This window comes from Elgaria multicarinata, chromosome 17 (genome assembly GCF_023053635.1).
Source record: "Elgaria multicarinata webbii isolate HBS135686 ecotype San Diego chromosome 17, rElgMul1.1.pri, whole genome shotgun sequence".
Taxonomy (NCBI): domain Eukaryota; kingdom Metazoa; phylum Chordata; class Lepidosauria; order Squamata; family Anguidae; genus Elgaria; species Elgaria multicarinata.
In genome coordinates, this window is record NC_086187.1 from 5,757,684 (window position 1) to 5,779,613 (window position 21,930).

At 52.4% G+C, this 21,930-nt stretch overlaps 1 protein-coding gene across 1 annotated transcript in view; it reads right to left on the reverse strand.

Annotated features, from left to right (window-relative positions):
* The window catches only part of LOC134410256 (maestro heat-like repeat family member 5), a 60,612-nt gene that overhangs the window by 18,826 nt on the left and 19,856 nt on the right, over positions 1–21,930 (reverse strand). Inside the window, exons 9-20 of the mRNA XM_063143427.1 lie at positions 16,866–16,964; positions 15,923–16,048; positions 14,072–14,194; positions 12,736–12,815; positions 12,085–12,223; positions 11,392–11,487; positions 10,912–11,016; positions 9,076–9,211; positions 4,326–4,441; positions 2,968–3,117; positions 395–552; positions 116–251 (exon numbers count right to left, since the gene is read on the reverse strand). Coding sequence (XP_062999497.1) covers positions 116–251; positions 395–552; positions 2,968–3,117; positions 4,326–4,441; positions 9,076–9,211; positions 10,912–11,016; positions 11,392–11,487; positions 12,085–12,223; positions 12,736–12,815; positions 14,072–14,194; positions 15,923–16,048; positions 16,866–16,964 — 1,464 coding nt within the window. The remainder of the gene's footprint in view (positions 1–115; positions 252–394; positions 553–2,967; positions 3,118–4,325; positions 4,442–9,075; positions 9,212–10,911; positions 11,017–11,391; positions 11,488–12,084; positions 12,224–12,735; positions 12,816–14,071; positions 14,195–15,922; positions 16,049–16,865; positions 16,965–21,930) is intronic.

The window sequence follows — 21,930 nt, forward strand, 5'->3', positions numbered from 1 at the left end:
GGAGCCATGAAATCCCCACCCAAGCTTATCTCAGAGCACCACAGTGTCCTGCCAGCCGCAAAAAGTGCAGCTGGAAAGGCAGGCAGGCCTCCATGAGCGGTGCCCAGTGACTTACAGCCAGAGACATGGTGGCGCTGGCTTCATCCCCCTCCGAAGGATCCTTGACCTGGAGGTTCTTCAGCAACAGCTGCAGGATTTGCCCGGCCACAGGGGGCGTTGAGGCTATTGCTGCCCAGAGCTCACTAGCGTGCCTGTGAAACCAGCAAGGGCGGTGGGTGGGGTGGGGGGAGAGAAATCCGTCAGTGGCCTTCCCTCGGCCTTCAGTCCGGCAGGATGCGGCCCCTCCAAGGAGAGGCTGAGCGTGGCTCCGCAGGGCAGCCCACCAGGCCCCTACCTGTTCACGGGTATTGAAAAAGAGAGGCAGCTTCGCAGGACTTCCTCCATGTGATACGGGATCAGGAAGGCTAATGTCCTCAGCACCACTTTCCGAGTCCAATACGAGGCCTGGCGCAGCTGCAGGCACATGTAGATGGCTCCCACGATGTCTTGCACCTGAACAAAAGAAAAGAGCCGAAGGCTGCCTTGACGCTGGGTCGCTGAGCCTGAGCTCTGCCGGGGCTACCGGGGCTGCCCCACCGGCCCCTCCCCACACAGTCTGGTGGGGACTGCTGAGCGCAGCCTGCTCTCCCAGGGCGGTGAGGGGAGCAGGAGGTGGTGGCTGCGAAATGCCGGTCTGTTCCTGCTGGGCCACCCGCCTGGTGCGGAACTGGTCAGGCTTCCAGGCCCGGAAGCACCTCCACCTCCAGGCCGTGAGGCGCTTCTGCCCTGGGACTGCTGTGCCTCTGGGGAAAGGGGGGAGTTGGCACATCTGGCCTGTAGTTCGTTTCTACTGTTTCGTTGTCTCTTTCGTTTTGGCTTTGAATGCTCTTTCTCCTGATCTCGATATGTTATTGTTGTAAGCTGCCTCTGGGTGGGTGGGCTTTTAGAGCAAAAAAGGGGGCACGGATCTCTTCTGTCGATTAAGTAGAATCAAGCAACTACGATGAGTAACAGACCGTAGGCTGGCGAACGGCACACCCCAAAGGGCCCCTGTGCCGGAGCTCCAGAGGCTGATGTGGCTCCACCTGCCGGCCAGCCTGGCCCAAAAGGGGCCTCTTCACCCATAACAAAGAGCGATCGAGCCCCCTGTGCGGTGCTGCCTCAGCCTCCAACAGGGCACTGGGAAATCAGCCCCATGGGCCACGGGGGGGGGGGGCAGGCACGGGGGAGGCCCGGAGCCACGGCCACGCCGGGCCTTCACCCAGCACATCCCTTGCAGCTGGAACTGCCAGGCCGGCAGCGGATCCTTTAGAAGGCACAGGTGAACTCAGTGGCAAAGAGCACCTTTTATCAGCTCAGGCTGATGTACCTACTACACCCTTATCTGGACAGAGATAGCCTAGCTACAGTGATCCAGGCGCTGATAACCTCTAGCTTGGATTACTGCAATGTGTTATACCTGGGGCTGCCTTTGAAAATGGTCCGGAAGCTTCAGCTGGTACAAAACAGGGCAGCCCGTTTACTAACAGGGACTGGCCGGTGAGATCACATTACGCCAGTCCTTTTCCAGCTTCATTGGCTGCCAGTCCCGATTTAAAGTGCTGGTATTGACATTCAAAGCCCTAAACGGTTTGGGGCCTGGTTATTTGAAGGAACGCCTCCTCCCATATGTACCTGCCCGGACCTTAAGATCATCTACAGGGGCCCTTCTCCGTGAGCCCCTGCCAAAGGAAGTGAGGCAGGTGGCTACTAGAAAGAGGGCTTTCTCCGCTGTGGCACCCCGGTTGTGGAATGAGCTCCCCAGAGAGGTCCGCCTGGCGCCTACACTGTACTGCTTTCGTCGCCAGCTGAAGACCTTTTTATTCTCTCAATATTTTAATACTTAATTTTAACCTAAATTTAAATCTTACTGTTTTAACTCTGTATTTTAATCTTATATCAATTTTGCTGTGTGGTTTTATCCTGGTTGTGCTTTTTATACTGTATTTTGTAATTGTGCTTTTAACCTGTTGGTTGTTTTGTTGTGGTTTTAATTCTTGTGAACCGCCCAGAGAGCTTTGGCTATTGGGCGGTATAAAAATGTAATGAATAAAATAAATAAACGGCTGCAGAGGCCGGAGGAAGCAACCGCCTGCCCCGATCTGTGTGGGCCCAGGCTTTCGTCGGCAGTGGGTGGGTGCGCGTCCTACTCTTGAGCAGCCAGGGCATGGGCAGAGGTCGCCTTCCCCTTGCTCTGCTCCCTGATCAGGCCGCTGGCTCAGGCCGCGGCTTGGCTGCCCCTGCTGCATTGGGATGGCGTGCTGTGTCCCAAACATCCGCCCTCTCTCGACTGATCCATTTTCTACTCCCGACACCTCCTTGGCCATCCAGTTGATGGGGAACAAGAGAAGAATCTGCGATGCAGCTCCTTGAGCAGGAGTCACAGGAGGCCACAACGAGGTCAGCCGTGAGCCTGCCTGGAAGGAGACCAGCGGCACCACAAACCTAGCGGTGGCGGCGGCGGCAGCGCCTGCTTCCCAGCCTCCTTCCTTGCGTCATTCTGGAGTTTGCTCCCATGGAAGACCTTTCACGACAAGACCGGCCCATCGTGAAGCTGCGAGAAAACTTGTGGCCCGGGAGACGACACCTTTGCCAAACCGTGGAGGTCTCTCGTATATAAACCCGGCATTTGTCTCTCTGTGTCTATGCATGTGCATAGCCCACGATACTCATTCCGAGATTACCCTGGCCAAGCCTCATCGTTTGCCCCCTGCTCAGGGGTGCGGAGGCCATTGTCCTCCCTGTGAATCTTTCCAGCAAGTGATCACTGACCAGGACATTCGGAGCCTGGTGTCTGAAGCATTTGTACCTGGCATTTGCAAAGGAAGCTACATCCGGAGTGGGGGTCTTTTAACACGCAGGAAAAAAGCGGCTGAAGGGGCCTCTCACCCTTTCTACCTTCATGGCATGGTTCTGCAGGATCGCGTTGAGCACCTCTTCGGCGGCCTTCAGCTGCTCTGCGTCGGAGTCCCTCAGGCTATCCAGAACAGAGAGCAGCAGGTTGGTCAGCTGGGCGGAGAAGGCCTGGTCGCCACAATGCTGCAAAGAGAGAGGCGGTTTGGCCAAGCCAGGCCCCGCTGGCCTGTAGCTCAGTGGCCGACGGCCAGTCCCCAGCAGCATCTCCAGGGAAGAGGATCTGGGGGGTGGCTGAGGAGGAGGCCCCTTCTCTGCCCTAGAGCCCAGGGAGACCCTGCTGCCCCGCAGAGCAGGCCAGACCCGGCAAGGTGGGCACGCTGTCTGCCCGAGTACAGAGGCTGCTCCTCAGCTGCCCTGTGGAGGAGCTGTGGCGTTCCAGGAACGCGGCCATCACGCGACGGCCGAGGCAGGCATCCCAGGGATCCCCTCGCCAGGCTCTGCCGCTGCCATTCCAAACTTCCCCCAGTGCTAGGAGAGGGGCCGTTCTACAGAGATACGCCTGCAACGCATGGGGCAGAGGCCCGCAGCTGCAGGGCTCCTCCGCCCTGAGGCCACCTGGGCGGAACTGGCCGCTCCAGGCTGGGAAATTCCCTGGGGAATGAATTCTGCTTGCTCATCTGCCTCTCTCCCAGCACTGCTGGGCCACATGCTCCTGTGTTGCTCTGGGTGCAAGCCCCCCGACGTGTTGCCCACGTGGCTTTGACGCCACTGCTGCAGCTTCCGCTCCACCATGGCAGCCTGTGGGCCGGTTTGCAGGGGCTGGCTGGCGTGGCAGGCAGGCAGGGCACGCAGCCCTCTCCACTACCTTCAGGAAGCAGCTCTGGAGTCCTGCCCAACATCTTCCCTGTCGGTTGGTTGATGGTAGGGCTGCCTCTCTGCTGCCACCATGGTGCCCTCCTGATGTCACAGATGAAGGGAAGTGTGTGTGCGTGCGTGCGAGTCCAATCCCCCCTGTGTCGTGCAGGTCCCCCCTCCCCTGCAGAGACCCATAGGTCCTTGCCCCACGCTACCACTCACAGCTGGGGGACTTGCTGAGGGAGGGGACCCCTGGAACGGGATGCTGAAGGCACTTGTTCCCTGATTTATTTGCTGTTTTATTTGTATATTTTGTACAGCACCAAGTACGTTGTTGGTGCTATATAAATAAATAAATAAATAAATAAATAAATAAATAAATAATAATGATGATGTCAGAACTGTCCCACCCCAGCCCAAACACGCAAGTGTGCTCCCCATCCTGCCAGGGGTGGAATGAGGCCGTGAGGCCAGAGCTGAGCCCACTGAGGTTCAGCATTTTGCAACTCTGCCTATCTGCAAGGCAGCCACAGTACCATTGCCATCTGCCAGCTGCTGTCCAGCACCAAGAGGGAGCACCACTCCTCTTCCTGGGCCTTGAAGCTCCTCTGCATCGGCCACTTCCTCCTCTTCTGCTTGCTCTTCTTCAGCCCTGAGGCAAAAACAGAGCAGCTGCTAGACCCCAGTGGGCAATAACGGGGGTGGGGGAGGAAGGGGGCCTTGTTCCACCACCGTAACAGCAGCAGCAGCAGCAGAGAGCTGTGCACAGCACCAGGACCTCTGTAGGACCGTGACGAGGCGGCCGGGCCTGAAGCGGGGTGGTGAGGGATCTGTGGGCCGTCAGGGGAAGCCTATGGACACCAGTCGCTGGGGGACATGGTTGGGAGGGTCTGTTGCGCCGTGTGCTGCTTGCGGATTCCTGGTCGCCAGCTGGTCAGCTGCTGTGTGCCCAGAGCGCTGGACGAGATGGACCCTTGGTCTGATCCAGCCTCAGGGCTCTTCTGATGTTCTTAGGGGACGCTGATGGCTGGCCGGCGAGGGGCCAGGAGCAGAAGGACCGGAGGAGGAGGCAAGAGACGGGAAGGGCGGAGCAGGAGGAGGCAAAGGAGAGGGAGGGCTTGTAAAGGAGGCAGCAGGGAGGGGGGCGTGGGAAGCGGCAGAGGGGAGAGCGGAGGCCTCATCCCAGCAAGAGCAGGGCAGGACGGGGGCCTCTGGAGAGGCAGGAGGAGAGGACCAGATTCAGCGAGACGCCACGGCTGGAGCGGAGTAGGGTGGAGGGCTCGAGGAAGGCCCGCAAGGAGGATTTTGCAGAAATACACAAGTGGGTTGGGTGGGCGGGAGGCAACCCGGGCAGGGCAGGGCCAGGATCCTCAGCAGCGGAGAGCTGAGTTGGTTTCAAGGACACCTATTTCTAATAGGCATTCAAATAAAATTTACAGGTGAAGCAGATTAGGCAGACCTTTCAAATTTGCACCATCTTACCCCTGCTTCTCAATTAGGAAATTCTATAATCAAATGCTTCCAAGAGTATTCCGGAAATAAAAATGAGATCCCAATGCCTCATGCAACACAGCTTGGCCTTCTGACCCCTAAGCAGAGTTTGATCATGAGCACCCTTTACTGATAAGAAAGGAATCCAGATCAAGAGGTGCAGATGTTCCATTTATAGTTACGACTTTCACTTAGCAGTGTTAAAGAGGGCCCCATAATACAAGTAGCTACATAATGAGGCCAGGTGGGTCATCAGACAAGTAGCCGAAAACCTTATCCCAGAGCATATCTATCTATCTATCTATCTATCTATCTATCTATCTATCTATCTATCTATCTATCCAGTAGTGTAAGGCTTCTTACTTGAGCTCTACCACACAAAACTTGCTCATTTTTGTTTTAAACTGAAGCTTGAGCAGTGTAGACATGCAGAAAATTTTGATACTTTGAAAAAGTTCAAAGCTTGAGCTTTAATAGTAGTTAACTTTCTCCACACCAAACAGGCAGGGTAGCCACTCTGCCAGTGGGATGATGGACAGCCCTGCTCAGTCAATGAGTGTGGCATTAAGGCGGGCCCTGGGTCCAGCCAAGCAGTTAGGAGATTACGGTCATACTGCCTGGTCTGCAGTTCCCAGGTTCCTCGTTTTTGCCCTTTTTGAAGATAGGGACAATGTTATCCCTCCTCCAGTCATCCGGCACTTTTTATTTATTTATTTATTTATTTATTTATTTATTACATTTTTATACCGCCCAATAGCCGAAGCTCTCTGGGCGGTTCACAAAAATCAGCCATCTTCCATGACTTCGTAAAGATCATAGGCAGTGGTTCTGAGAGTTCTTTCACTAGCTCCTTCATTACTCTAGGATGTAGTTCATTGGGCCCTGATTAGGTGTTCCTTGACCATTTGTTTATCAATCTCAAACTGCAATCCTGCCCCTTCAGCTTGTACTTCACTTTTTCCAGGCCAGGGTCATAGACCTCCTTTTGGGAAAAGACTGAGCCAAAGTAGGAATTGAGCACTCAATTTGCCATCCTCACTGAGTAGCTGAACCAACATTTCTTTCCTGTCTTTTACTATGCATGTATCTGAAGAAAGCTTTTTTGTTGATTTTAGCATCCCTCGCTAATCTCAGCTCATTCTCAGCTTTAGCCTTCCTGATGCCAATCCAACACTTCTGTGCTACCTGTCTGTACTCTTCTTTTGTAGCCTGGCCTTCCTTCCACTTCCTATATGTGTCCTTTTTTGTTTTCATGTCATCTCTAAGCTTTTTGTGGAGCCAAAACTCCCACCCATCGTGGACTCCTTTTCTCATTAGGGTCACTTATAATAGTTATGAGTTTATTAAAATCACATTTCCTAAAATCTAGAGTACGTGTATGGCTACACTAAGCTTTTGTTTCCTTTAAAATCAAGAACTTAAGTATGCTGTGGTCACTTTCCCCCAGAGTTCCCCTAACTGCCACTCTATCCACTTAAGTCCTCCCTATTAGTCAATATCAAGTCAGATAGACAATCCTCTAGTTCCTTCCTCCACTTTCTGTTGGAGAAAATTATCAGCCACGCACATCAGGAATTTCTTGCAGGAGCCACTTTTGGCAGAATTTGTCTTCCAACAGATATCAAGGTAATTGAAGTCCCCCATCACTATACATCAGACTTCTTTGAAACACTGGCAATTTGTTTCTCAAAAGTTTCATCCTCCTGTTCTCCTTGATTGGGTGGTCAGCGGTAGACTGCATCATGTTCTTTTTATTCCTTGCCCCATTAATCTTAATCCAGATGCTCTCAATGGGGCTCCCAGGCTCAGCTGCCTGTATTTCTGTGCAGCGATAGGTATTTTTCAACATATAGTGCAACTCACCTCCCTTTCTATTTTTTCTGTTCTTTTTGAACAAGTTATATTCCTCAATTGCTACATTCCAGTCATGGGTGTCATCCCACCAAGTTTCAGTTATACCTATCAAGTCGTATTTGCCTTCATGTATTTGCCTTCATGTATAAGTTCAAGTTTGTGCTGTTTGTTTTCCATACTCTGGGCATTAGTATATAGCCACTGTGCATCAGATTGTGCATCAGTCAAAGGGCTATGTATAGGGAAATAAATCATAGAAACATAGAATAGTAGAGTTGGAAGGGGCCTATAAGACTATCAAATCCAACCCCCCGCTCAGTGCAGGAATCCACCCTAAAGCATCCCTGACTGATGGCTGTCCAGCTGCCTCTTGACTGCCTCTAGTGTGGGAGAGCACATGACCTCTCTAGGTCATTGGTTCCATTGCCGTACTGCTCTAACAGTCAGGACGTTTTTCTTGATGTCTAGCCAGAATGTGACCAATGCATTGTAAACTGCCCTGGGATACATATTTTGAAGGGTGGTATATAAATGCCTTAAATGTACAAACTAAACACGTCAAAAACAGTTTTGCTTGTCTTCCCTCCCAAACTGTCCCCTCGCTCTTCATTCTTTGTTACTGTTAATAATGTCACACTTTATCCAGTGGAAGAAGCTCGTAGTCTTGGCTTCATATTTGATTCTTCACTTTCTTTCTCCTCACATATCGAGGCTGTAGCCAAGTCCTGCTGTTTTTTCCAATATAACATTGCTAGGATCCGTCCGGTCTCATCTGAATCTTCTGCTAAGACCCTTGTCCATGCTTTGGTTATCTCCCCTTTGGACTTTTGTCATCTTCTTTTGACTGGTCTTCCTTATGCTCATCTCTCCTCTTTGGTCTCTCTTCGCCATTCTGCAGCCAAGATTATTTTCTTGGCTCGTTGTTTTGACCATGTTTCTCCTTTGTTGAAATCTCTTCATTGGCTTCTGATCCCATATAGAATTCAGTGCAAGCTTCTTTTGCTGACATTCAAAGCGTGTCTTGGCCTTGCACCTTCTTATCTTTCCTCTCTCATTTCACTCTACCATCCCCCTCGTACCCTCCGTTCTTCAAATGTTACGTTGCTCCCCCGCCCAAGGGTCTCTCTCTCTCTTGCCCGGCTTCGCCCGTTCTCTCTGGCCGCCCCGTTTGCTTGGAATGCTCTTCCAGAGCAACTACGTACTACGAGTTCCATTGTAGATTTTAAAACGCGTTTGAAAACTCATTTGTTTTCCATAGCTTTTGGTATTTTAGCTTGATTTACTGTTCTTATTACTATGATTATTCTCTTATTTCTGTTTTGTGAAACCCTTTCCCCTTCATATGTTTTAATGTGATTTTAGGTTGTAAGCCTCTAGGCAAGGCATCGCTGTTTTATTTGTATATTTTGTACAGCACCAAGTACATTGTTGGTGCTATATAAATACATAAATAATAATAATCCTGTGTAAATGTCTACACTGAAGTAAGTCCCACTGAGTTCCACGGAATGTACTTCCAGGTAAAGCTGTATAGGAGGGCAGCCCCAATCAATCAATCAATCAATCAATCAATCAAGTACTGGGCAATTCCTAGTTACCAGCTGTTCTCTGGGAGTGAGTTTGGCCACAGAGCAGCACCTGCATTTGCCACAGACGCTCTACCCAACCAAGCCCTCTTAGCTGTGCCGTGACACATTGCATAGCATTTTCATATATTTTGCCTGGACGTTTCTGATCCCCCAAGACCTCCCTATTAGCCATTTTCATTGTCCCTCATGATAATAACAAGTGGCCTGGATTAACCCTGGGACAAGGGGCAGGATGTCAGCGACCTCAGGGCAGACCAGGGTGCCTGCCTGCCCGCCCCTTCCCACGCTGTGCTGAGCGATCTCCCCTGACAAAGGAGCACAGGCTGCTGAATTCTCGCCTCCTGGGCCTTACCCTTCCGGCGCAACAAGATCTCATAGAGGCAGCTGACTCCTTGCACTGCAAAAGCACTAATGCGCTGCACCGGATCATTGCACAGAGCTATCAGAACAGCAGTCAGGTGGGCCAGCTTGCTGAAGTCCCGAGACAGCTGATGAAAAGAAAGGGAAAGCATTAGCTGAGCCCCACCAGGGGGTGGGTGTTCCAGCCAGCCCCCACCTAAAGAACACACGAAAAACCATGAGTGGGCAGCAGCGAGCAGGCAATAAAACACTCATCTGATGAGCCCCCAACTCTCTCCTTTGTGGCAATTGGGACACCCAGGGAGCGACTGTCACACGCTGTGGTGCCACCAACACAGGCGACTCTGGAGATGATCAGACCAGCTTGCCAGGCTGTTGGGTGGAGCAGGAGGCGCCCGCAGGTGTCCTGCCAAAGCATCCCAGGTGTGCCAACTTAGAGGAGGAACCGTTTCCCCACCACTGTCCAAAGGAGCCTCCATGAATTCAGCTGAAGCACTGGGCAAGTGTATGTGGGGGTGTCTCGCCAGGAACACCCACGTCCCCAGAGGGCAACTCATTGCCCCAGTCATGAGGAAAGTGCTCTGCTTCTCCACCCTGGCTCTTTGGGGCTCTTTGGGCTACTGGACACACAGCCCAAAGCCGGCAGTCAGGCAGCCGTGCCAGACCCTCAGCATGGCAGCATGTGGGCCATTATCCTTAGGTTACACAGAAAGGAGCCACAATGCTGGTGTTACAGATGCACAACCTCATTTGGGTCTCCTGCTTCTTAAGAGCTCCTAGGCTGGGAAAGTGTCTGTGGCGTTACACCCCACAAGTCAGTTGCCAAATGTATGTCTGCAGTTTGTAAGTCTGTGGTGAGTTTAGAACGTTGGCCTGAGTGGGCGGAGTTAGGATGTCTGGGGAGGGGGAGGAGGGATATATAAGGGAAGGACGGAGCGGATTGCGGGAGACTTTTTAGGTCCTCTTAGAGTCTTTAGTGCTCTCTTTGTTTAGAGTACTTAAGTTCTGGGAAATTGGAGGTTCAGGGTAGAGAGTGGTGTCTCTGGAGTGTGGTGTGCACATAGTTGATGTATATTAATCAATACAGATAATAAAGAAAGCTCAAGAGTGATTGTGTGAGAGAAAGGAAAGCGTGTATGTGAATGAGTGAAAGGATTGGATGAAAGGTTTCAAAAAGGGGTTTAAATGTTTTATTTGAAACAAAGCTTGTGAACTTTTGAAAATAAATTTTGATTGTTTTGTTTTTAACTACCACAAAAATCCCACGTGTCTGTTTGGCATTTATCATCTGAAGTTTACACATTTAGCACCCACTCTGACAATAATTCACCTCAGCACATATAACTCACAGTCTTTTATTTTACATATTGAAATCCTTCTCCATTTAACCCCTTTCTCCACATAGTTTGGAGGAAGGGGTTTTTTATCCCTCGCCTCAGGCGTATCAAGCAGTGGGGCTTGGCTGGAGCAGGGAGTAGCTGCGGCCAGGCTTGGTGTTCAGAGCCTGTGTCGTGGCAGTGTCCCCCACCCCCACCCTGCTTGCCTTCTATGGAGAGGAGCCAGAAAGCCACATATTCCAGCAGTCTGGAGAGAGGCGGACGGGGAGCCTCCGTATTCACACATAACGCTGTTCCGATATCCAGGTGCCCTCCTACCTGGGAGCTCGCGGAGGCTCCTGGCTGGACACGGAATGCCGGGCCTGATCCAGCAGGGCAATTCCTGGGTTCCTTTGGGCAGACCGTGGTTGCAGCCCGGGCGCCGCCTTGAGGAAAAGAGCCCCCGCTCTGGTCATGAGTACACTGGCCTCCCGAGCGCAACGGCTACTCACATCAAAGTGGAAACGCCCAGCTACAAATTTCAAGAGCTTCATTGCTGTCTCCACCGCCCTCTCACGCACATGATCTGATTTTGAGGTCATCCATGGTTCCATGAGCTATCAAACGAAGGGCAGACACAGAGAATGTGTTCCTAACCTTGTCTGGGCCACAGGAAGATCAAGATGAGCTGAAAAACGACCCCCACGTGACTACTGACAGTTGGAAGTCTCCATTGTCTCACTTGTAGGCAGGCTCAGAAGCAGCATCAACAGAAGAGCAGGTTTGGACCAGTGAGGCCAGGGTGGCGAAATTCCTGTCCCAGAGGGTTTCCAGCCAGTGTGGCCGAACAAAGGCAGCCCAGTGGGCCCGTCCGGCATTTCCCCAGCCTCCTTGCCCCTCTAAGGCCAAAGTGGAGGCTCTGGCACCAGCATCCCCCCCCCCGTGAGGAGGGTGCAAAGGGCCATGCTGGGCGCCCTGGCCCCCCCGCCTACCTCCATCAGGCGCTGCAGCTCACTTGGGCGTGGGTTCTCCAGCAGCAGGTCTTGCAGCATCTCCTCAAAGCTGCTCATGGTCTGGTGGTAGAGGCCCTGAAGCACAAGGAAGCAGCAGGTGTGAGCCCCACACGTCCTGCTGGGAGGAGGGAAGGGCTGAGCCAGGCAAGGTGGACAAGACGCACCGGGTGCTGCCACAGCCCGGCCCATCCCCTGAATGGGTCTGGGTCGTCTCTGGCCCTGGACTAACCCCCAAAGAGGTCTCCAAGGGGGTGTCTTTACAGCGCTGGGTTGGTGCTGCGCCTCTTTGAAACCCTGCGCCTTCCTTCCCTGGCGTGGCGTCGGGTAATCCCAAAGCTGAGGAGGGAGCATGGGGTTCTGGGCGGCCGCCTGGGGACTGTAGCCGCCCCTGCCCTCTTCCTGGTGGAAGGCGACCAACCACAGGTCACCTTCCACCAGGCACCACCCAGCCACACCTCCGCTGCCACTCCAGAGCAAGGCAGGCCCTTCAAATGCGGAATTTAATTTCTGCACTGATTTTCATCCTGAAACTGTCATCAGAACGGACCACCACAGCAGTGAGTCTCCTGCACTGAGCAGGGGGTTGGACTCGATGGCCTTAGAGGCCCCTTCCAACTCTACTATTCTATGATTCTATGAGCGTTGGTAGGTGTGCAGCAGACAAGGGCTCACTTTGACATCATCCACTGCCGGCTCGTTTCCGTACGTTTGCCCTTCTAGGCTGTCCAGGGGGGGAAGGCCAAACACGCTCACGAAGGAGACGCAGAGCAGCTGGGATTTCTTCTCTGCCTCCAGGAGAGGCTTCAGCTTGCTGATGGAAGAGGAACACACACGAAGTTTAGTTGCAGCAAGAAGGGATGGAACCCTGTCAGCGCCCAAGGGATTTTGGCCTCATCCTCCGGCTCAGAGGAGCTGTCAGTCGCACAATCTCTCATGAAGGCAAAAGGGCTGCTTTGCCCAGATTCGCTACTGCCAAGGAAGTAAAGGAGGATGGCTGGGGAGGAAATGCAACGCCCCCCAGGCTGCCCCCGCTCCGGGGCAGAGCACAAGAAGGTCCCAGGTCACCTCGCTCAAGCCAGCACACAAGACCCTATGGCAGGGGTGGGCAGCAGGGGGCCGTCCAGCTGTCATTGGGCTTACCTGCCATGCCTCAGGAGCACGCCAGGGCCCTTGGAGCCTTTCTATGCCTTCCACCTTGAACTGGGCCCCCAAAGGACTGGGAGCCATTGCTCTTCTGACATATTTCTACTAAGGGTGACCCTCGAGCCTCGCTGCGAATCTCCCCTCCCGCCCGACATTTGAAATGCTGTTCCTGTCCACTACCTGAGTTCTTTCGCGATGTACATAGCATCCTGACGCACTGTGCTGGCCAGTGTGTGGACAGGTTCTCTTTCAATCAGCACCTGGGAGGTCATTACAGAGACACAGTATGAATGTTGAACAGGCGACACCAACTCCCCTTTAGAGGTATCTAGGGATCTGATGAGAACAGGCAGGTGTTTTCACCAACAACTGAGCTGCAACCGGAAGAACCTCCCACATGGACGATCTCTCCACCAACAGCCCAGATTCCTCTGATGTGACCCTGGCCTCCCTACTGAGGCCAAGCTCCTTCCCAACACCCCCATCTATTTATCTGCATGCGCTTGTGGGCCAGGTCAAGACCCAAGACAGCAGCCACTGGGTGGCGCATGGGATCTTGCTTTTGCGGCGTTCGCGACTGAAGAGGCTGCTGCTCCTGGCTTTTAGAGATGCTTTGCTTCTGGTGGAGTGCTCTCTCTCTCTCTCTCTCTCTCTCTCTCTCTCTCTCTCTCTCTCACACACACACACACACACACACACACACACACACACACACACGCACACACACACACTCCAATCTAAAATGAGAGTAACAAATTATAGCTGAAAATCTTGGCTTTCATTTTTGTGATTTGTAAATTAATTTAGTCATTAATTAGATTTGTATAATTTCCAACTGGCCAAAGTCCTTGGGACAGTTCACAATCATAAAACCAAACAACAACAACAACAACAACAACAACTAAATCAACACCCACAAAAAAGCAACAAAATGCTACAATATTAAAATATTTTTTAAGAACGTTGAGGAGTCAACAGTAAAACCAAGAATTAGAGCAACAGATTAATTATAAATAGGAAGAGGAAGGTCTTATCCTGGCACCTAAATGTACACATTGAAGGTGACCGTGGGGTCCCGCTAGGGCGGGGGGCATTCCATAGACAGAGGGCCTAGGAGTGGGCCTACAAACCCCTCCCCAGTGCTGTTCACAGGTCATGACAGCTCAGGGTGGCTTCATTGACCTGCAGGAGCTGTCCACGACATGCCCAGGACCTGAGGGCACCCTTTTTGCACAGGGCCTGCGGGCCCCTGGCGTGCCATGGCTTCCCATGTCGTGTGAACCCAAGCGGCAGGCCTTGAGGGCTCTGGCAAAAGGGCCAGGCACCGGGTACAGCCCTTGCTGGCCAAATGGAGAGGAGGGATGGCTCTAGGGGCCAGAAGAGGCACCAGCCGCTGGGTCCAACCTCTCTATTCGTGCAGCAGGAGGCTCCTTGGGGGCAGCTGGCCAGCAGAGGTGGGGCTCAGGTTCACTAGCAACTATTGTGCTTCCACAGAAAGTGAGCGGAGCATACTTACGATCAGGCATTCCACCAGTGCCGTTTTCTTGTGCAGACGGAGGCCTTGTGCTTTACCTGTTGCAGCAACGGCCTCGAGGAACATCAGCACAGCAATCAAAAAGGTTTTCTTCAGGTTTATGTCCTAAATGCAGTCCGAGGGCAGAAAACAGATCCCCATGAACAAACAAAGCCACATCCTTTCATATGGCTTCATAGGCATAATCTACCCCAAAGGGAGGGCAATGTCGAGGATGATCAGGGGTTTGGAAACAAAGCCCTATGAGGAGAGACTGAAAGAACTGGGCAGGTTTAGCCTGGAGAAGAGAAGGTTGAGGCGAGACATGAGAGCACTCTTCAAATACTTGAAAGGTTGTCACACAGAGGAGGGCCAGGATTTCTTCTCAATCATCCCAGAGTGTAGGACACGGAATAACGGGCTCAAGTTACAGGAAGCCAGATTCCAGCTGGACATCAGGAAAAACTTCCTGACCATAAGAGTAGTACAACAGTGGAACCAATGGCCTAGGGAAGTTGTGGGCTCTCCCACACTGGAGGCCTTCAGGAGGCAGCTGGACAACCCTCTGTCAGGGATGCTTTAGGGTGGATTCCTGCATTGAGCAGGGGTTGAACTCGATGGCCTTATAGGACCCCTTCCAACTCTACTATTCTATGATTCTATGATGATTTCTTGTATATGAAGTTCTAGGGCTGCGGCATTTATATTGACCATTCAGACCTTTCATCAGCTACAAAGGTGACTTCTGGGCAGCAGATCTTTTTTAACCCCCCCCCCAAAAAAAACACAATATGGGGGTGTGGAAGGAAAAGCTGGGCCATGAATGGATCCCTCCAAAACCCCTGCAGGCTGACACCAATGGGGCAGGTGGTGGGCAGCCCTGTGCAGTTCCGCCCCTCCTCTCCCTCTGTCCCTCCCTTTTTATGGCCTTCTCAAGCCATGTTACATAATACATCAATGTGGTTTGTTTCTCCCAATGAGCGGGAAAGGATAGCTCCAGGGCCAGCATCCTGGTTCTGGGAAACAGGGGGGCTTTGACGTGCCCTCCCCCGAATGCTCCCCTTTGCCCTCTCTGCCACTGGAACAGTAACTCTGGAGAAGCAGTGACAGCAAATCACTGGGAGAAGGGGCGGCTTCTGCCTGCGGACCTCCCTATTGGCCTGTGACCCCCGGGGCTTGCTCTCAGCAGTGCGCCCCGACACTTCTTTCAAATGGAGGTGGCAAGGGCCCCAGAGAGAGAGAGAAAGAGAGAGAGAGAGAGGGGGGGGAGAGAGAGAGATGCCCCCGCTGCTCACACCGGGGAGAGGACGCCTCTTATGAAGTGCTGCCTGGGGTGGCACACACAAGTTCTCGCCTCTTGCTTCAGCATTGATTTAATGACACCCACACAAAAACTGTTGGCTGAGAACCCTAAAAGCCCCGTAGAAGGAAGAGGGAACCAGAAAACGCCAGCTTAGCACCCTCACAACACACCCACACCCACACCCACGTTCATTTAAATGCTTTGGAGTCTGGAGCAAGCAGTGAGGGGCCACAATTGCGGCTGACACCTAATTGACTCATGGTGGTGAGCATCCCTGCAGACTGGAAGGAGCTGGAAGGAGGCTGCCAGCCCACGCTGGTGCCCAGGCAACCGAGGGCCAGTGGAAGTCATCTCTGGCACAGCAGCTGCTGCACGCTGAGCCGTTTCTCTCCTGCTCCAGACTGAACTGGCTAGCAAAACCCCCACAAACTTCCCCAGCAGCCCATTTCAGCTCCAAGGAGGAGGGCGACAAGAGACAGTTGGTGCGCGAGGCAGACCCGCCCCCGCCCCCGCCTGACCACCCCGTGCAAAGGCAAACGTCTTCACCGTACCAAGGGGTCGATGGCGAAGTGCTCCATCATTTTGGTCAGGAGGAGTTCGACCCGAGGGAGCAGCTCCTCCTTCATGCCCAGGGCCACACGTCCGTAGCACAGCAGCAGCGTGGTCGACTTGCAGTGCTGGAGGGGAAGGGCAGAGCACAGCGTCGCCTCCTCAGAGCCTGCCCAGAGTCACAGGAGGGCCCATGCGCGTGGAGGGCAGGAGGGCAAGCCAGGGTAAAAGGCATTCGAAGCAGCCTGAAAAGCCCTTTGGGAGTCACCCCAGAGGACTGCCAGGCTCAGGCAGAAGAGGGGTGTCCCCTCCGCCCCCCTGCCCCAAAGACACGCCGGCGCAAGGCCCAGGCCACCAAGTGTGGAATCCCCACACTCCGCTCCCTCAGTCTTCATGAGGCGTCCACACACCATCCTCACGGAATCGGGGAGGGGAGGGCAGCAGAGCCCCACCCCACCCCCCAGTGCGGCAGGCCTGAGCCTTCCTTCACTTTGCCCAAGGCGGGGGCCTTTGGACGCCCCAGCCCCACACCGCTTTCCTTCTCTGCCGTTCCCTTCAGGCCCTTTTCAGCAGCATACTGCTGGGGTGTTGTTGTTGTTGTTGTTGTTATTATTATTATTATTATTATTATTATTATTATTATTATTATTACTACTCTTAGAGAACAAATTACTTGGTACTAATGGGCGCAATATACACATTAATAGTCCTTTGCACTTTTCCTCCACAGTGAAATTATGGAAATGAAACATCAGATAAGGAGAGGTCATTTTGAACAATGATGGTGTGGGGGAAGAAAATAACTTCCTGAAAGAAAGGACTTTCAACTTCAGCAAAATGTTGGTTCTGATGAAACGTTTTAAAAAAGGGGGGAAAGGCAAGCCCAGGATCGCCCCCACACCTGCTGACACACACAAATAATGAATTGCATTTCTGAAATGATACCTGGCTGGCTTGTGACCCATTCTTGTTGAAGTTCTCCAGTGTCTTTAAAACCTCATCGGGGTGGCGGGATGCAGCCAAGCCCACAGCGGAAGCGATGCCCTGGGAGGGAGCAGCAAGTGGAAATGGCACGATGGCAGCAGCCGTCCAGCTCTCTGCCCACGAGGCCGAGTCGCTGCGGTGGGCCCACCCTGTGCCTGGGCAGGGATATCCTTGCCCTTGGGGTTCACAGAGCCTCTTCCTTGGGCAGAACCATGTCTCTCACGGATATGCCAGGAGCACTCAAGGCACTGCAGTGAACACAGCACTCTGGAGCAGCAAAGGGCTGTCCGCTGCCCCGATGCACCAAAAGTCTCTGTTAAACCCATGGTCCTTTGAGGACATAATTCTCAGGCAAGTCCCTTAAAGGCCACAAAGAGCCTCGGAGCCCCTCCTAGACTAAGATGTGTATCCTGGCGCCAGCATTCCTGGACCAGAGGGCCGCCTTGGTCTCAGCCAGGTGCTTGGTGGGCAAAAGGGCCTGAGTGCCAGAGGCCTCCCTGTCCCCATCCGTGCGCACGTAGGCCTGGCCACTGCGCTGACCGCTCTGCACATCGAACCATGGTGCTCTGGCCCACAGAAGGTTCTGGCATGAGGGCACGGGGCGGCCTTTTAGGCACCACAGCACTTTGCTGTAAGCAAACCAAGGGACCCTCTGGAAGCTGTTTCTTAAGGACGCTTCAGACACACTTTTCCTGAACTCCAGGCACGCCCCACGCTCCCCTCTTCCCTCCTTCCGCCCCACATCCCTACAGCCCTTTCTCTTGTGAGCTCCAATGGCCGGGGGTGGGGTGGGGTGGGGTGGGGGCTTTAAGCAGCTTCAGGGTGGCGGAAGAGGAGGGAATGCTTTCACTTGCCCTCTCGGCTGTTCAGCGTTTGCTAACTTATTCAAATCCCTATGAGTGTCTCGACCTTAAGCAACCTCCCCCACCCCAACACAGAAACCCATATCCTTGCCGTGGGTTTTTGTTTGGGGTTCTTTGTGCTATTAGGATGGGACCTTTATAGGGCAGACAGTGGTTTGAATCGAGGGAGCGCCTCCCTCCCTGGCATGTGTGTGTGTGGGTTGTGTGGGTGTCTTGTTTTCATCACTGAACTCGTGCCATTTCCTCACAGACCCCAGCAAAGCCAGGACTTGCATCTGAGTAGATATGAGAGTGCTGTTAATCTGCAACCCTTGGCAGACTTACTTGGGAGTAAACCCCACTGGACTTAAAGGGGTGCTCTTGGTGGGGTGGGGGGATCAGAGCTGCCTCCCTTTATTGCAGGGGGGCATTTTACCCTCTTCTCCCTCCAATTGCAAACATAGAAAGGCCTTCTTTGACAAGTTCATAGCACAACACCGGCTTTACACACTGTCGATTTCACACCGTTAAGGTGTTTATTCCAGTTTATGTCCGATCTTTTTGAAAACGGGATAAGGGTGAAATGGCGGGAGACATCCTGGCTGGTGTTAATGTTATGTAATCGACCCACAAACTCCCATGAATGTACTTGCCCGTACCCTAAGGTCATCCTCAGGGGTCCTTCTCCATGAGCCTCTGCCAACGGAAGTGAGACACCAGGAGTGGATACCAGGAGAAGGGCCTTCTCTGCTGTGGCACCCCGGCTATGGAATGAGCTCCCTAAGGAGGTTCACCTGGCACCTACACTATACTCTTTTGGACACCAGGTGAAGACCTTTTCATTCTCTCAGCATTTTAACAGGCTATAAATTTAATTTTAATTTTGCTGTTTTAAATTTGTGTGATAAATTTGTATTTCTGCACTGCTGCTGATTTTATCTTGGCTGTGGTTTTATATTGTATTTTATATCATGTTTTTATTCTGTTTGTTTTATACTTTGAATGGTTTTAATATGTGTGAACCTACCAGGAAGCTTCGGCTATTGGGTGGTATAGAAATGCAATCAATCAATAAATGGCCAGCCACAAGCGTGCTAAAAATCGCTCTTTTAGAGATGCCTTATATTATCAAGCACCTGCTTACCCATAAAGAACATTTCATAGAATCATAGAATAGCAGAGTCGGAAGGGCCCCACAAGGCCATCGAGTCCCACCCCCTGCTCAAGGCAGGAATCCACCCGAAAGCATCCCTGACAGATGGTGGTCCAGCTGCCTCCTGAAGGCCTCCAGTGTGGGAGAGCCCATATCCATGTTCAAGACACATGGATGGATTCACTTGGCCTGCCAATGAAAGGTTTTCCAATGAGAGTTTAGGCCACAGAACTTCTTGTAAGCCACTGACAAAGATGGGAGTCGACACACATTTGGCCTATTTGTAGTTTTTAGAGATTTTATATTATGGTTCTATTTATTTTATTAATATACAGATAAAAACTTAAGTACATAAAACCTATATGCTGTAATGCTAAATACTGTAGTAATGTCAGACACAAATGACAATTACTACAGTATTTTATCTGTATATTGTGTCACAATATATCCCCGTTACAATGTTTTTAACATTTGCACTTTTTAATATTATGCCATTTTAATTCTTTATATTTATGTCCCTTGACTCAGTATTTTATTAACCTACTCAGAACTAGGGCAAGAAAAGAGTGGAGGGGCTTTAGCCTTTCCTTGCAGCCATGGAAGGGCTACCAGGATGCGAGGAAGGCAACCAGGATGATCAGGGGTCTGGAAACAAAGCCCTATGAAGAGAGACTGAAACAACGGGGCCTGTTTATTTATTTATTTATTACATTTCTATACCGCCCAATAGCTGGAGCTCTCTGGGCGGTTCACAAAAATGTTTAGCCTGGAGAAGAGAAGACTGAGGGGAGACATGATAGAACTCTTCAAATACTTGAGCAGTTGTCACACAGAGGAGGGCCAGGATCTCTTCTCGATCCCCCCAGAGTGCAGGGCACGGAATCACGGGCTCAAATTACAGGAAGCCAGATTCCAGCTGGAGATCAGGAAAAACTTCCTGAGTGTTAGAGCAGTACGACAATGGAGCCAGTGACCTAGGGAGGTGGTGGGCTCTTCCACACTAGAGGCCTTCCAGAGGCAGCTGGACAACCCTCTGTCAGGGGTGCTTCAGGGTGGATTCCTGCACTGAGTGGGGGATTGGACTCGATGGCCTTGTAGGCCCCTTCCAACTCTTACTATTCTATGATTCTATGAGGGGGAATAAGCCAGTTCTTGCTAATGGCCTGGTCAGAAACTCGCCAGGAGCTCTTGCACTTCCTCCCACCAAGGAGTTGGAGCAAACTGGGAAATGGTGGAATATCTTCAGGCTCCTTCTTACCGGTTTCCCCCCACCTCACCCCACCCATGGCCATTGTGGTTCATGGCTTTTCCGGCATGCTTTACACGCTGTCATTGCCATGCAGCTGCTGTCTCACTCCTCCTCCCCCTTTTCCTGGTATTATTTGGGAATGAGGAAAATGCGGTATTCTTGTGGTCACGCAATGAAACTGCCATCGCCTCCCTGTGTTATTCCTGCCATCGCGCTACGTCCCACTTCGTGTAGGCGGGTGTTGAGCGGTGCGGTGTTGACATTGCTAGGGACGAGGATCGGGTGGGAGTGTTTCCTCCTTTGACCTATTGCCCCGTCTCCTTTTTGCTCTTGGGAGGTGCATCCTACTGGTGTTTCACTAGTACATGGTGGAGCCCAGCTGTGCTCAGCTCCATGTCTCAGGGATGCCTAAGCAGATGGGCAGTGGGGCCAGGGTTGCGGGGGCGGGGGGGGAGAGCAGTGGTGGTGGCTGCAGCGGCCCCTTCATGATGCAGGCAAAACATGAACACCTGCTCCCCCTTCCCATTCAATCCGGTGTATTCTCAAGTGAGAAAAGTGCTACTGCTGGTTTTTACCAGGAGCAATACTGACTTGTGCACATGGGGGGGGGGGGAGGGACGAAGGGGGTGGGGTTAAGTGCGGAATCCCCTCTCGTATCTAAGAGATCAGCCTGGCTGTTTTCTTTCCAGGCAATGGCTGAACTGTCCGGTACTCCCTGGAAGTCCGTCGCTCGATCCTCCCAGGGCACCCTCAGCCCCCAAACACTTGGAAGGTGGGGCTTCCCACGCTTTCTGATCCAAGACCATTGATGCAGAGGGGACGGTTTAATCCTGCCCCTGGTGAGCTGAGAGAGGTAAGCGATTGGGGAGCGGGGAAGATAAATAAATTTGTCAGGAGTCTGGAGAGTAGGCGTGTGTCCAAAAGCCTCTTGTCCTCCAGCCCCTTTCTGTCCGCTCTGGGACCCGGCCCTTGGGGGCACACAGATGGGACAGATCATTCCCTTGTGAAATTTGGTTTGCCGGCAGCAGATCCTCCCTGCAGGGGCGGGGGACCCATTAAGACGGTCTGCCCCCAGAGACTGATGGAATCTGAAGGGTTCCTGAATGCTCTGGGGGATTTTCCAGCTGATAGGGCTGGCAATTCGGCCGAGGCCTTGGTCTCACGATGGAATGGTGAGATGGGACAGGCCAACGATGCAATCGCTCCCAAGCACCCACTCCTGTGCTGTGGAGCCCGTAATTCCCCTGGGTTTACAGAAGATCTACGGGCAATGGAACAGGCTGGACGACAGCTAGAGTGCAGGTGGCGTAGGTCTCGGAGGGAGTACGACAGAAGATCAGCAAAGACTCTCCGTTGTTGTGCCTATTACGCGGCAGTGAGGAGGGCAAAAGAATCTTACTCTGCCTTCTCAATCTGATCCTCAAAATGCCACCCAGCAGAATTATTCCAGGTGGTGAAGAGCCTGTTGGGAGGAGGCTGGGGCTCTGGGAAACCAGGATTGGGAACCCTTGGGAACCTGCTGTAATAAATTTGCTAGGCACTTCGAGGAGAAAATTGCTCGTGCTCACTCAGAAGTTGATGCCACAGTTATCGCAGAGCCTGGGGAGGTGTACAGTGCCCCGTTTAATCATGTTTTTTTGGATCAGTTCCATTTGTTGACAAGACACTTGAATCAGTCCGTCCCACCCCATGTAAGCTTGACCCTTGCCCATCCTGGCTAATTCTATCTAGCAGAGGTGGATTGGTTGGGTAGGTCCAGGGGGTGGTAAATGCCTCCCTCTG